The 14,266-nt window shown below is 43.7% G+C and overlaps 2 protein-coding genes across 5 annotated transcripts in view; one reads left to right on the top strand and one right to left on the bottom strand.

The window, feature by feature from the left end:
• Positions 1-5,265, top strand: part of KNOP1 (lysine rich nucleolar protein 1) — a 268,616-nt gene extending 263,351 nt beyond the window's left edge. For 3 of the 4 annotated variants that reach the window (XM_067461042.1, XM_060786297.2, XM_060786298.2), the window contains 3 exons: positions 1,397-1,465; positions 3,158-3,235; positions 3,852-5,265. In XM_067461042.1, coding sequence (XP_067317143.1) covers positions 1,397-1,465; positions 3,158-3,235; positions 3,852-4,169 — 465 coding nt within the window. In that variant the 3' untranslated portion in view covers positions 4,170-5,265. The remainder of the gene's footprint in view (positions 1-1,396; positions 1,466-3,157; positions 3,236-3,851) is intronic. The other variant, XM_067461043.1, reaches the window with a different exon arrangement.
• A 566-nt stretch (positions 5,266-5,831) lies between these two features.
• VPS35L (VPS35 endosomal protein sorting factor like) overlaps positions 5,832-14,266 on the bottom strand; it is a 73,097-nt gene continuing 64,662 nt past the window's right edge. Inside the window, exons 27-31 of the mRNA XM_060786294.2 lie at positions 11,366-11,505; positions 11,030-11,195; positions 9,605-9,723; positions 8,878-9,024; positions 5,832-6,409 (exon numbers count right to left, since the gene is read on the bottom strand). Of these exons, the coding sequence (XP_060642277.2) occupies positions 6,311-6,409; positions 8,878-9,024; positions 9,605-9,723; positions 11,030-11,195; positions 11,366-11,505 (671 nt within the window). The 3' untranslated portion in view covers positions 5,832-6,310. The remainder of the gene's footprint in view (positions 6,410-8,877; positions 9,025-9,604; positions 9,724-11,029; positions 11,196-11,365; positions 11,506-14,266) is intronic.

Genomic DNA, 14,266 nt, shown 5'->3' with positions numbered 1-14,266 from the left:
ATTAAAAAGGTATTCAGTTCTGGCCAGTGGACACCCAGTTCTCCACCATTGGTATAAACTGTGGGTCAGATGTCTTGGAAGTATGTGTAGCCAACTTTGTGTATTTGTGCGTCCACCGAACACTCAACAGAACAAGCTTCAGTTGTGAATAAACGGCAGTTGCTAGGATATAGAACAGGCATGGGGAAACTTTGGCCCTTCAGGTATTTTGGACTCCCAACTCCCACCAGTCCTAACAGCCTCAGCCTCGGGTTACACAAACTCTGGGGATGCCTGCCATAGATCCTCACAACCTCTGAAGATGCTTGCCATAGATGCAGGCGAAACGTCAGGAGAAAATGCTTCTCAAACATGGCCAAAAAACTTACAGCAACCGACGTTCCCTCAGTTGGCTTCTAACACTTCCTTAGGCGATCCTTCGTAGCTCAAGGATGATTGTCTTAAAGATGTGGAGTCTTGGTGGTGGGTCTGTTGGTGGCTGTGGAGCCCTATTCTTGATCTGCATATTCTCCCGCAGTGAGGACATCGGTTTCCAGATGGAAGGCGGTCCCAGTCAGGGTTGGCTTGACATACCTTCCTCTTGGCACTTTTCTCCCTTTCGCCCTCCATTCGTGCCTCTTCAAATTCTGCAGCACTGCTGGTCGCAGCTGACCTCCAATTAGAGTGCTCAAGGGTCAGGGCTTCCCAGTTCTTGATGTCTATGCCACAGTTTTTAAGGTTGGCTTTAAGCCCATCTTTAAATCTCTTTTCCTGCCCACCAACATTACGTTTCCCATTCTTGAGTTCGGAGTAGAGTGAGTGCTTTGGGAGACGGTGGTCAGGCATTCGGACAACGTGGCCAGACAAGAAGAATTGATTGCGGAAGAGCATCGCTTCAATGCTGGTGGTCTTTGCTTCTTCCAGCACACTGACATTCGTCTGCCTGTCTTCCCAAGAGATTTGCAAGATTTTTCAGAGGCAGCACTGATGGAATTATTCCAGGAGTTATGTGTGACGTCTGTAGACAGTCGTTTTGCAGGGTTGGGAGGACAGTGGCTTTATAAAAATGCACCTTAGTCTCCCTATGGATGTCCCGGTCCTCAAACACCCTCTGCTTCTGCTTCTAACAAAGATCTGTTCAAAACAGGTGCCTTTTTGTCTTGTTTCTCATGCCCAAAGAAATAGGGGAAGCGAGGACAGGCCCCATAGGCTAAACACCGACAAAGCTCATTCACAACAGTCTTCAGTTGGCCAGCCATTTTTTAAAAAACAAGCCAAGGTCCAGTAATGACCGGGTTCAAACCTCCTGTATATCTTCAGACTTTTCTTTTCACCTTGCATTTTTATGACTTTTTTCTACTTGCTGTTTAAACATGAGTCGGTCCCTGTGAAATTCAAATTGTGTGTTTTTCTGTAGGTGAGGGAAGATGAAATCAAAGTTGTGGCATTCAAGAAAGGAAACTGCGATGAAATCAATATCGACAAGGTACTGCATTACTTTTCCTGCATTGAAATTTTATTACCGTGGCCAGTTTGGATGCAGTGTTTGTTTATCTACAGCTGTTGTCGAAGGCTTTCATGGCTGGAATCACTGGGTTGCTGTGAGTTTTCTGGTCTGTATGGCCGTGTTTCAGAAGCATTCTCTCCTGATGTTTTGCCCACATCTATGGCAGGCATCCTCAGAGCTTGTGAGGGCAGTTAGAAACTAGGCAAGTGGGGTTTATATATTAGAATAATGTTCAGGGTGGGAGAAAGAACTCTTGTCTCCCTGAGGCAAGTCTGAATGTTGTCGTTGGTCAGCTTGATAAGCATCAAATGGCCTTGCAGCTTCAAAGCTTGGCTGCTTCCTGCCTGGGGGAATCACTTGTTTGAGAGGTGTTAACTGGCCCTGATTGTTTCTTGTCTGGAATGCCCCTGTTTTTTTAGCATTGCTCTTAAATTTACTGTCCTGATTTTAGAGTTTTTTTTAATAGTGGTAGCTACCCAGGACATTAGTCCACAAATATTTGAATCCAACTTGCCTAGTTTCCAACAGACCTCACAGCCTCTGAAGGTGCCTGCCATGGATGTTTGTGAAACATCAGGAAAGAATGCTTCTGGAACATGGCCACGCAGCCTAGAAAACTCACAGCAACTGAGTTTATTTATCTCTTTATTTTTGGCCCCTCTATGCTTTCAGTGAGCTCAAAAAAGGATAAGAAGGGATGTTTCTTCTCTATTTATTCTTAGAACAACTTGGTGACGTAGTCCTTGCTGAGAAGGTTTGTCTGGCCTTCCAGTAAGATTTACAGCCCATTGAGCGCTCAGGAAGCAGAAATAAGTTACAGCTAAGATCCTGGACTGGGAAACGTATTGCACTGGGATAATTCCAATCCAACCCTCCTCCAAACCCACCTTTTCTGGAAGCCCCACCAACGCAGCCCTTTCCTGTCTGATGGAAAGCAGGATGTGTGGCAGAGAAGCATCCTGCGATCCACAGCAGTGACATCACCTGCAAGAACCTCCAGGAAAATAGCTACACACTGTGGTCCCACTCCCCCTCCTTTATACTAGTTTATTTATGAATTGTGTCAGAAGCAAATTGAGAATACAGTTATAATGTATAGAAAAACCACAAAGTTAAATACTTGGTATTATGCTCAATTTCTTTTGACCAGAAGCTGGCCACTTGGAGTGCCTGTGCTGTCACTGTGAGAAGGTCCTCCATTGTGCATGTGGCAGGACTCCGATTGCATTGCAGTAGGTGGTCTGTGGTTTGCTCTTCTCCACACTCGCATGTTTATTGAGTGTGTAGCACAAATCCTATGTAAAATCATATTACGTATTTTTGACATTAATATTGAAATCTGAAATATATACAGAAATAAATACAGAAAGCCCAGTTTCTTAAGGTTTGCTCTGCACCGCGTGGTGCCAGAGCGCAGTCTGTTCAGCGCCTTTCAAGTCGCCCAGTCTTCTGTGTGCCCAGGAAGGAGTTTCCATTTGGTCTGAGCCACTGATTGAGGTTCCAGGTTTTAGCCTGCCACTTTTGGGACTCTCTCTTGCAGAGGTGTTCCTGTTAGTATCTCTGTAGATCTTAGGAAGCTGTTTCTTGACTTCCAAAAGTTTCCAACAGAGCTGTGCCTTGCTAGCTGCCTTCCTCGCACTCAATGACCATGTTTTTCTTTCTCTGCACCAGTCAAGGAGGCAGGCTCTTCAAGAAGAGATTGACCAGGCGTCTGGCAAAACAAAAGCCATCCAAGAGGAGGGGGAATGGGTGAGTGCCAGTCTGCAATGGCCTGGTCAGATAGGATTATGCAGCCATTTGCTGTTGTCAGTTCAATATGCTGGTCATGTCCAGGGCTTGGGCTTGGGTCACTTGTCTGATTGGGAGTTTAAAGTCATGCTATAGAATCAATTAGCCCAGTCCCTAAAGATGCTGAAGACAGGCCAGTAAACACCAACCTCTAGTGAGCTGTAATGACTGTCATTATTCTTGAAGAGTATCATTTTCCCTTCATTCCCTTTGGCGAGTTGAAAGATTTGGGGGAATGAATGAAGCAATTTCAGCAACCATGACTCTCTTTATTTATTGATAAACACTTCCCAATTCCTGTTTCCCTGCTCCAACTTCAAACCCCCCCCCCCCCCCAAAAATATTGACATAAATGAGTAGGAAATGAATTGCCACACTTATAAATAATAGGATTCAGGTTTGGGGCGGGAAGTTCTCACAAATTTCCTCTCCTTTTGTAAATCCCTGAAAGTGCTTTGTATTGGCCAATGTCTCTTTGACTCTGGAGCTATTTGACAAGTGACAGGAAATCCCAGCATCTCAATTTTGCAGTGTTGTGTTGCGTGAAGCACATTCTTGTCTTTGGTTCTTCCTTTAGGAGAGCCGTTTTGGCCAGTGGAGTACCGCAGCGTTTGGGAGTTCAGAGCGGAAAGACAAGTTCCTGAGGCTCCTGGGAGGGTTTAAGAAGAGTTCTTCTGCATCGTTGGCACAAGGTCCTTCCGCCCACGCGCCAATACCAAACATGGCTTTTGACTGGAAGAAGCAACAAAGCCTCCAGCGAGACCTGCAAACCGAGTTTGAGATGGCTGTAAATCGGAAACACCACAGAAACATCGGCCTTGGATTTCAGCCTGCTGCACGGAAACATATGCAGACAGATAAATATGCTTCAAAATCTATCAAATTTGAAGACTGAACTATTTGGGAAGGAAAGACATGATTCCCAAGACTGATGGGTTTTCTTGGCCATATGGTATCAATGTGTCACAATGTGCCTTTTGGGGCAGCCCAGACACAAGGAACTGTCTTGTGCTTTTGTCCCAAACGCTAACAATGTCATAGTTTTTCTGTTTTGGAAAATATAGATCTTACCTTGTTTTCTCATGTAACATTTAAATCTGATAAAGTCTATATATGTGTCTATATGGGCAGAAGCCTTATTTGAATACAACTGCCTTTCCTCAGGTGAACACAGCCCAACAGGCCAGGAAGTGGGTGGTTTGCTTTTAACTCTCTGTCCTTTCTTTGTTCCTTTGCCATTGTACGTTAGTGGCTTCAAGAATGGCGTGTTTGTACGTCAGTCCTAATAGAGTGACTATAGCAAAAAGTTCTCACTTTCCAAGAGACCAGAATTAATGGCTCTGACAACCCAGAAGCAGCATATACCACAACATAATATGCTTTAAGTTCTAGAAATACTATGTAGAAGACGTAGTGGAACGTCATCTCATTTGCAGACTCCTGATGTATCTGTTATCCAAGAGATAAATTACCAAATGCAGTTTGTCCAGCACTGGTATAGGTCCTAGTTCTCAGTGTCTATGTGGCATAGACACCGAGAACTGGGAAGCCTGGCCCCTTGAGCGCTCTAACTGGAGATCAGCTGTGACCAGCAGTCCTGCAGAATTTGAAGAGGCACGAATGGAGGGCAAAAGGGAGAAACGTGCCAAGAGGAAGGCAAGCCAAGCCCACCCTGACCGGGACCCCCTTCCATCTGGAAGCCGATGTCCTCACTGCGAGATAACATGCGGATCAAGAATTGGGCTCCACAGCTACCTACAGACCCACTGCCAAGACACCACATCTGAAAGACCATCATCCTCAAGCTACGAGGGATCGCCTAAGTAAGTAGGTCCCAGGGCATATGGCACAAAGTTTTGGTGTAGTTGTCATTGAGAGACTGAATAAAAGGTTATGTGGCTATACTTTGTAAATAACCATTAGTTCAGGTTTGAATGGCCGCTTTGAATGTTTCAGGAATCCACACATTAAACTTCAGAAGCCTAAACTCATATGATGTTATTGCTTTCCTTTCTGGTGCAGCAAGAGAGCATGCCCTCGGAATTGTTGACACATTGGGGGATTTACTGCGAAGGTCAAGGATATGTCCAGTGTTCATGTCTTTCAATGATTTAGAACTGTATTTGTCAATATTCATCTGTCCACGTTTTAGGTTTTATGTTGTGTTAAGTCCTTTGCAGAAAATGATCTTTTGGTTCTATAACTAAACCTATGTCATTGTGTACATTACCAGTGCTGAAGTATTAACATACACAATGTTCTGTATTTTAAGGTGGTGTCACCTTTTCTCAAAGGATTCTGTTACCTAGTACTTTAAAAGAATACAAAAAAGCAAAAGTCGCTCATGGGACTTATAATCAAAAGATAAAAGCGGAGTGAGTTATCATAAGAAGTGTCCCTAATGATTACAAAATAGCCAGCTAAGCACTACTTGAAAAAGACCCTTAAAAGGAATAAATTTGCCCAATGGCTTGGTTAGAATATTATTGAACATCACATTCAAAAATGCTCTTCGCACCCAGATGCTTTCAAATACTTTTCAAAGATCAATCACAAATTGTAGGGATTTTCCCATTTATTTTCTTTGCAATCAACAAAGAGCAATGTGTTTGAAAAAGTACATTTGTGTTGGAATTCAGAGAAAAACCTTACAGCTACCTATTACTAGACAAGCTTATTTCTCAAAGGCAACCCTATGGGAAGGCCATTGATCAGCAATGTGCCGACTCAAGGTATACCTATTTTTCTTTGCAGCCCCATTGGATTTATATCCAATTATTTCCATCCTGAAATGGCATGATACCATTTGACCCACCCAATGTGAGCATTTCAGAGGGAAACAAAAATTCATTTCAAAAAAGATTGCAAGGCAGAAGAATTCCTCATCTGCTTCTGCCCAAATACATCTGTCACACTGGGACACTTAGAAAGGAAAAGGATATTGGGCGGCAATAACAGCCTCAAATGCATCTTGAATGTTATAGGCCTTAGAGAAGCGCCTTGTAGTCTATCTTGACTCTGGCAGAGCAGCATTCATCAGGTCCTCGACTGCAGAGGGAGGCGCAGGGCAAGCTCTGTGAAATGTCTCAACTCAGGTCGTTTGCTTTGCCTCTTGATGTGCTCTAAGGTTCTGACCTAGAAATGGGCGAAAGAAAACAAGAACACTTTGGAAATTGGTTCTATTTCTCCAAAAGGAGGGAAAGTTCGCTATTTATTTATTCAGCAGTTGCCATGCCCATTTCCAAACCCAAGGAGTTGCAGAAGAACACACCAAATTTATTTCATTTTACCAGTGGGAAAAGTATTACACATGTGAAGCACAGCCTTCATTTTGGAAAGAGCATATTTCATATAGATTGCCAAGACAGGCCTGCAGGGGTGGAGAACATATGGCCCTCCCATCTGACTTATCCATCACAACCAATATTGAAGTAGCACGGCGGCAGCTGCAATCTGGGACCGACACCCCCCCCCCCCCACCCGTGGCACACTGGGTCAAACTCTTGTACTTACAACACAATAGCCCACTTGTATACAGAAAGAAAAAAATAAATCAATTTAGCCAATAATGTGACTGGTGAAACTTATACAGTTCCAAATCAGCATTCACAAAACAATATTATTTGCGTTTGGTACAGTCACTCAAAAAAGTATCAACGCTGTATGTTCTTGCGTCGAGTTGAACTTAAATCTGTAGTCCACGACCGGTTTCGGCCTCACTCCAGGCCTTCCTCTGGTGGACTAAAATTATATATATATCAATATTTACTACAAATAAATTCAGAGACTATCATGTACATAAATACATATAAAGATACATATAAGAATAGTAACAGAATTATGAATTTGATATTTATCATATACATCAAGGTTTGCTGTAAATGTCAAACCCCTGTACTGACAGGATTGCTGACCAATAGGTCAGCAGTTTGAATCGGGAGAGTGGGTTGAGCTCCCTCTGTCAGCTCCAGCTCCCCATGCGGAGACATGAGAGAAGCGTCCCACAAGGATTGTAAAACATCAAAGCATCCGGGTGTCCCCTGGGCAATGTCCTTGCAGACAGCCAATTTTCTCACACCAGAAGCGACTTGCAGTTTCTCAAGTCGCTCCTGACGCAACCAATAATAGGAAAGTTGCAATCCAAAACTCTCTGGAGGCTCACGTCTTCCTGCTGTAGTTATAAGACAATTGTGTGGACAGGAGGAAGGGTCTGGCTTCCTTGGTTACAGATTTACCAGGGAGTCTTGGTTTGGGGAAGGAAACAAGTAGGAGCAACAAGACAGAGAGGCTTATCAAGTCAAGAGAACGGTATTTAGCTAAGACTTTTTACATTAAAACTTCTAGCTGGGTCATACTAAATGAAGGCCATCCAGCCAAGGCCTCTGCTTTCAGAAGGGCCAGCCAAGGCTTTTGGGAAGCCCCAAAACTGGGAATAAGGGACAGACCTGCCCTCACCAACTGAGAGCTCTTCAAGCAATGGATATCCAGTGGCCTGTGACAGCTGAACACAAGAATCCCCTACAGCTAAAGATCTAAAGATCCAAAGGCACCAACCACCAGCACACTTTGGCCCTCAGATATTTTTTTGAACACTAATAATACACTTTATTTATATTCCGCTTTATCTCCCTGGAGGGACTCAAAGCAGATTACAGTATACACATAAAAGGCAAACATTCAATGCCTTTTCCACAGTGAACAAATGGCATACAACACACAGACAGGTAAAGGCCCTCCCCTTCCATATCCACGGTCTGGAGGCGATGCTCAACTCTGGCCATGGGGAGATGCTCTTGTTCCATGTTTCCATGCCGAGGAGCCTGTTGTCCATAAACATCTCCGATCAAGTTGCCGGCATGTCAGCATGGGCCACCCTTTTATCTTCCTGCTGAGGCAGTACCTATTGATCTACTTGCATTACATGCTTTCGAACTGCTAGGTTGGCAGAAGCTAGGGCTGACAGCCAGGAGTTCACCCCGACTCACATCTTCGAACTGCTAAGCCTCTGGTCAGCGGATTTTCTGCAGCTAGCAGTTTAGCCCACCGTGCTACTGATAACCTCCCATTCTGGCTGGGCTTTGGGGAGTCTCAGATATATCTGGAGAAGCAAAGATTGCCCTTGGATGAAGAAATCTTCTCTCTTGCTATCTTCCACGGCAAGTTTATAGGGCAAGCTTGAGTCCCAGATTTATGTGGAAAGGAGTGGGAGGAGCCTGGTGTTAGTGCAATGTTAATATTGAGAGGAAAGGGGGGGGGGGTGTCTGATTCAAAGCCAATATGCAATTGATTGTTCTTATGCAAAATCTAAAACCCTAAATAAATAGAGGTAAATCTATACAGATAGGGAAAGTTCATGCCACTAAATGAAGTCAGCTACAGTGAGAAGTGGAATGTAGTAAAGGTAAAGGTTTTCCCCTGACATTAAGTCCAGTCGTGTCCGACTTTGGGGGTTGGTGTTCATCTTCATTTCAAAGCCGTTGTCCGTAGACACCTCCAAGGTCATGTGGCAAGCATGACTACATGGAGTGGAATGACATTCATGGATATATCCTTTCATTTCCTGTTAACCTGAAACGCTGATGGTGCCTGTCCTCTTGCCTTACCATGGTTTTTGTGTCAGCAAAGCCGTGCTTCTGAGCCAGATTCCACAAGTTAACAGCAAGCTGGTTGAGTTTGTTGTTGCGCAGATCTCCATGGGCCACGATGCTGCTGAAGAAGTAGAGGGCCAGCTGGCTCTGACGCTTTAAAGTCTACGAAATGAGTAAAAAAGGCAGGGATTAAATAGTATGCAGCTAGGAAGACCACATCAAGATGGGACAGGGGTCTTCCTTGACTACATCATTTTCATTGCTACTCTGAACCCTCTCACTCAATCCTTTTCCTGTGGTGTTTCACAGCTTATCTATAGTATCAGCCTGGGGACAAGGACTGCCAAATTGACCACTTGCAAGCCTTTTTGGTGACAGAGCAGACTATAAAATGGTTCAATGGAGGGAAAATTAAGTGCCGTTTCAGTTCGATGCTTTCCCTCTCCATGCCTTTGTTCTTTGACACACAGCAATAACAAGAAATTGAGGATAATACCATCCATCTGATGGAAGTAGTTTCTTGTCCATGGAAACATGCCGTGTCCAGATTTTGTTTGACAAGACACCTGCAACCACTCAGTCTGATGGAGGCCCAGAGCATATATATTTGCCTGCAGACAGTCCCAGGTTCTGTTCCTGGCATTTCTAGTTCTAAGAGCCTCCAAATGGATAGGAAAGAGCTATTGCCTAGCCATTGCAGGTGACACTGACTTGGATGAAATGAGCCCTTCCCATCTCTCACCTCATCTTTTCCTAGGGTTTTCAAATGCTCCAGGATCTGGGATATCACCGTTTCACACAGCTTATTTGTTTCTGCCAGGAATTTGGTATCTCCGCCATACAAAGTATCGTTGGATTCAACTAAGAAAAAACGGGAAGCTCTAGATTAAAAGTAAGGAAAGTGTCCCAAAAACAATGTTAAAAATGAGGCAACAATGTGATGTGGCAGTTTAAAAAGCCAATGAGATTTTGGCCTGCATCAATAGGAGTCTAGTGCCTAGATCCAGGGAACTCATGCTACCTCTCTATTCTGCCCTGGTCACACCTGGAATCACATTGTGTCCAATACGGGCACCACAACTGAAGGGAGATGTTGACTCTAAGCTGGAATGTGTCCAGAGGAAGGCGACTCAAATGATGAAGGGTCTGGAGAACAAGCCCTACGAGGAGCGGCTTAAAGAGCTGGGCATATCTCACCCGCAGAATAGAAGGCTGAAACAAGACATGATGAGGGCTATGTATCAAAATATGAGGGGAGGTCATACAGAGGAGGGAGCAAGCTTGTTTTCTGCTGCCTTGGAGCCAAGGATGCAAGACAATGGGTATTCAAGCTGTACAGACACACAAACATACTAATAATAATAATAATAATAATAATAATAATAATAATCTTTAATTGTATACCACTCTATCTCTCTGAAGGGACTCAAGGCGGTTTCCAACATATAAGGCAAACATTGAATTTCCAAAAAGAAAACCATACTGTCGAATTACATCAAGACAAGCACATTAGACAATATAAAACAACCTAATTTAACTTAATGAACAAAATAGCAATAAAAAAGCATCATAAAATACAAAAATCTTGCTAAAACACGCTAAAAGTATTTTTTAAACCAATTGCATTTTATACACACACATATATGCATATACGAGCTGAATAGCATACGCAAGGGTTAAAGCCCCTGTGGTGTTTCTTTTGCTGTCTGTGCCCCTGTTCAGAAGATGTCACCTCACTTTCCGTCCCTTTGAGAACTAGATTTTGCAAAAATTGGAAACAAGGACTGGAGATAAAGCTTCAGTGGAGACGCTTTTCCCCTTGATAACCCTTTCAGGAGTGAACTTCCCTTCTGAAGGATAGATTCCTCTCCCTCCCTGTTTTCTCATCCCTGTTCTTAACTAGGAGTCGTTTGTAACTCAGGGATGGCCTGTAGGGATGGCCATTGTCACACAAATGTGGACAGTCCTAGGAGATGAAGTTATGAAGTAGCAACGAAAATAATTTTATGGTTGGGGGACACCACAACATGAGGAACTGTATTAAAGGGTCGCAGCATTAGGAAAGTCGATAACCAGTAGGCTAAGTCAGTTGCATTGGTAAGGTGCATGGGAGACCAGCCTCCTGACAAAATTAAGGGACTCTCATAGTTTAACCTTTCTGTTTTACCTTTGTCCACATGGTAAATGTAGGTCTCCTGACTCATTGCTGAAAGGAGGTGCACAACATTGGTATAAATCCGAACTTTGTCGTCACTGTTATCTTCCCAAGTATAGTCCTGGATGACGTTGAGCAGCCCTCGCACAAGGAACAAAACGCCTTGCTCTGGATGGTCCTAGGGAAAAACAGAGAGGCCGAGCTTCATTATTTCTTGCCTTTTTCTTCCCAATCCCTCCCTTTTCTGGTTTGACTTTAAGGTGATAAACTAATGGGATATTTGTAACCTGCATCAAGAGGCTTTTTCTGCAAAGGACAAGGTTATAATGCAAGACAGATGCTACTTACAGGAATTATTAATAGAGTAGAGAAGAAATTGCAAAGGAATTCAAGGAGAAATGCTTCAGAAGGCCGCATCTTCCCATCAATGTTGATCATTTTTGGTACCTCCGGGACCAGGCTCACTGCTGCTTTGAAGAAGGCATCAGCTATGAAAAGAGCAATTCCTTCATTAACATATGGAACCAGCAGTCAGAAACTATAGCAACATTCTTGATTTTGCACAACATGGCTGGTTTTAGGCAATACTTGGTTGTGCGACACTCTTGCTGTGCAATTGCTGATTTTGTGCAACATTTTTGTGGTTCAACATTTTGTTTTGAAACACTGCTGCTTAGAACACACAAAACAACAATCTTGTACATCTAGTCCTGAAAAGTAGTCCTCTCTATATCAAGAACGGCATTTTTTTTTCAAGGCTGTGCAATTTTCTGCATAGTTTTCTGGAGAAGCTGTGCAGTTTTCCATCCGTGTCAGGGGGCAAATTCTGAGTGTATTGTCGAAGGTTTTCATGGGTTGTTTTAGTTTTTTTCGGGCTGTTCATGCCTCACAACCTCTGAGGATGCCTGCCATAGATGCAGGCGAAACGTCAGGAGAGAATGCTTCTGGAACATGACCATACAGTCCAGAAAACCTACAACCACCCAAATTCTGAGTGTCTCAAAGTTATGGGTCAGAAAACTGCTTCTTTGTTCTCGACCTTTATCTGAGCTTGGAGAAATTGAGATTGAACATTCCTCCACTGAACTACATGGATATATACTACTATCTGTGTGAGGGAGCTTCCTATGCTCAGAAAACGGATATTTGCATTTCTCTTTGAGTGTTAAAGATCATTAATCTGCAAGTGATCGCATTCTTTCCTGAAGGCGACTGAGACAAGAAAATGTAAGAATTACAATCATATCCACAATTGTTCTTGTGCTAGAAAGCATGCATGCTCTATGGATGTCTTATAATAAACATATGACATTTTTTTCACACTGGAAAAAACAATCTGTATCTAATTCCACACAGAAAAATACTTGGGGCTTCTTGGGAGTCCTCGTGGACAACAAGTTAAACATGAGCCAACAATGTCATGTGGTGGCTAAAAAAGCCAATGGGATTTTGGCCTGCATAAATAGGAATATAGTGTCTAGATCCAGGGAAGTCATGCTACCCCTCTATTCTGCCTTGGTCAGAATCATACTTGGAATCACACTGTGTCCAATTCTGGGCACCACAATTGAAGGGAGATGCTGACAAGCTGGAATGTGTTCAGAGGAGGGCGACTCAAAGGATCAAGGGTCTGGAGAACAAGCCCTATGAGGAGTGGCTTAAAGAGCTGGGCATGTTTAGCCTGCATTTATACATATATAAGGTAAAGGTAGTCCCCTGATATTAAGTCCAGTCATGTCTGATTCTGGGGTGGGTGTGGTGCTCATCTCCATTTCTAAGCCGAAGAGCCAGCATTGTCCGTAGACACCTCCAAGGCCATGTGGCCGGCATGACTGCATGGAGCGCTGTTACCTTCCCACCGGAGCGGTACCTATTGATCTACTCACATTTGCATGTTTTCGAACTGCTAGGTTGGCAGAAGCTAGGGCTGACAGCGGAAGCTCACGCCGCTCCCCGGAATTGAACCTGCGACCTTTTGATCAACAAGCTCAGCAGCTCAGTGCTTTAATCCACTGCGCCACCGAGGGCTCCTTTATACATATATAGCCATGTATAAATATGTGAGGGGAAGTCATGGGGAGGTGGGAGCAAGCTTGTTTTCTGCTGCCCTGGAGACTAGGACATGGAACAATGGCCTCAAACTACAGGAAAGGAGATTCCACCTGAACATTAGGAAGAACTTCCTGACTGTGAGAGCAGTGGAACTCTCCGCCCTGGAGTCTGGTGGAGGCTCCTTCTTTGGAGGCTTTTAAGCAGAGGCTGCATGGCCATCTGTCGGGGGTGCTTTGAATGCGATTTTTCTGCTTCTTGGCAAAACAGCGTTGGACTGGATGGCCTACGAGGTCTCTTTCAACAAAGATTCTGATTTGGAAGAAAGTTCAATTGCAAGATTATAACTTGTGCAAAGCAGCTCCTTTACTCAAATGTGAGATGTAGTCAGGAAAAACTGAAATACATGGGAAGTCAGCATTGGGTTCCATCAACCTGAGAAGAGGGCAGGAGTGGAACCAATTGCTGGTTGCAATAAACGGCCAGTGATGCTTTCACGGGCTTCAAAGAAGACTGCACTGTCTATTGCTAAGTAGATGCCTCACTGTGTTTCCTTTTTTAAAGCATGTCTACCTTCCATCTATGCTATAAATCCTTCTCCCCAAGCCCACATTCCCCCCTTGAGGCATGTGTAAGCTTCAGGCAAGGAATCCAATGGCTTGCTCCAACAGGCAAGGTATTTCCCTACAAAAGTATGGCCTGCGTGAGTTCTGCATTGTAGTCTGCCCTTGAAGCACCAGGGTTCCAGCAAGGGCTCAGATTTCAAGGGAGAGCATAGCATAAGAATCCTTTTTTTAAAAAAAGACAGCTTGCGTCTTGCTTTCTGTTCCTTGTATTTATAGCATTTTTATCTTGATAGCCACTCATTTTCTGCCCAAAACAATCCTGTGATTATGTTCAGCTAAGAGAAGGAGAGCTGGTTCGGATTTTAAAAATCATGGTTTTCTAGCTAGGAGTAGTGAGCCCTAGAACGAAAACAAAGATATGCTGACTGTGGAAGCTATTGAGGTATCTCCCTTCTAATCTCTGCTGGGAAAATCATGGATATCTTATTACCCCAACTTTATTTTCCATCTTCATTGCTATAATACTTCATCTTGTTGATTCCCACCGGAGTGGAAATCATCTATTGGACAGATGCCAAGCTATTTAACCTCAGCAGACTGAAACCCAAAACCAAAGTCACAACAACACCTGTGA

Source organism: Anolis sagrei, chromosome X (genome assembly GCF_037176765.1).
Source record: "Anolis sagrei isolate rAnoSag1 chromosome X, rAnoSag1.mat, whole genome shotgun sequence".
Classification (NCBI taxonomy): domain Eukaryota; kingdom Metazoa; phylum Chordata; class Lepidosauria; order Squamata; family Dactyloidae; genus Anolis; species Anolis sagrei.
This window is presented reverse-complemented; position numbering and strand designations above follow the sequence as displayed.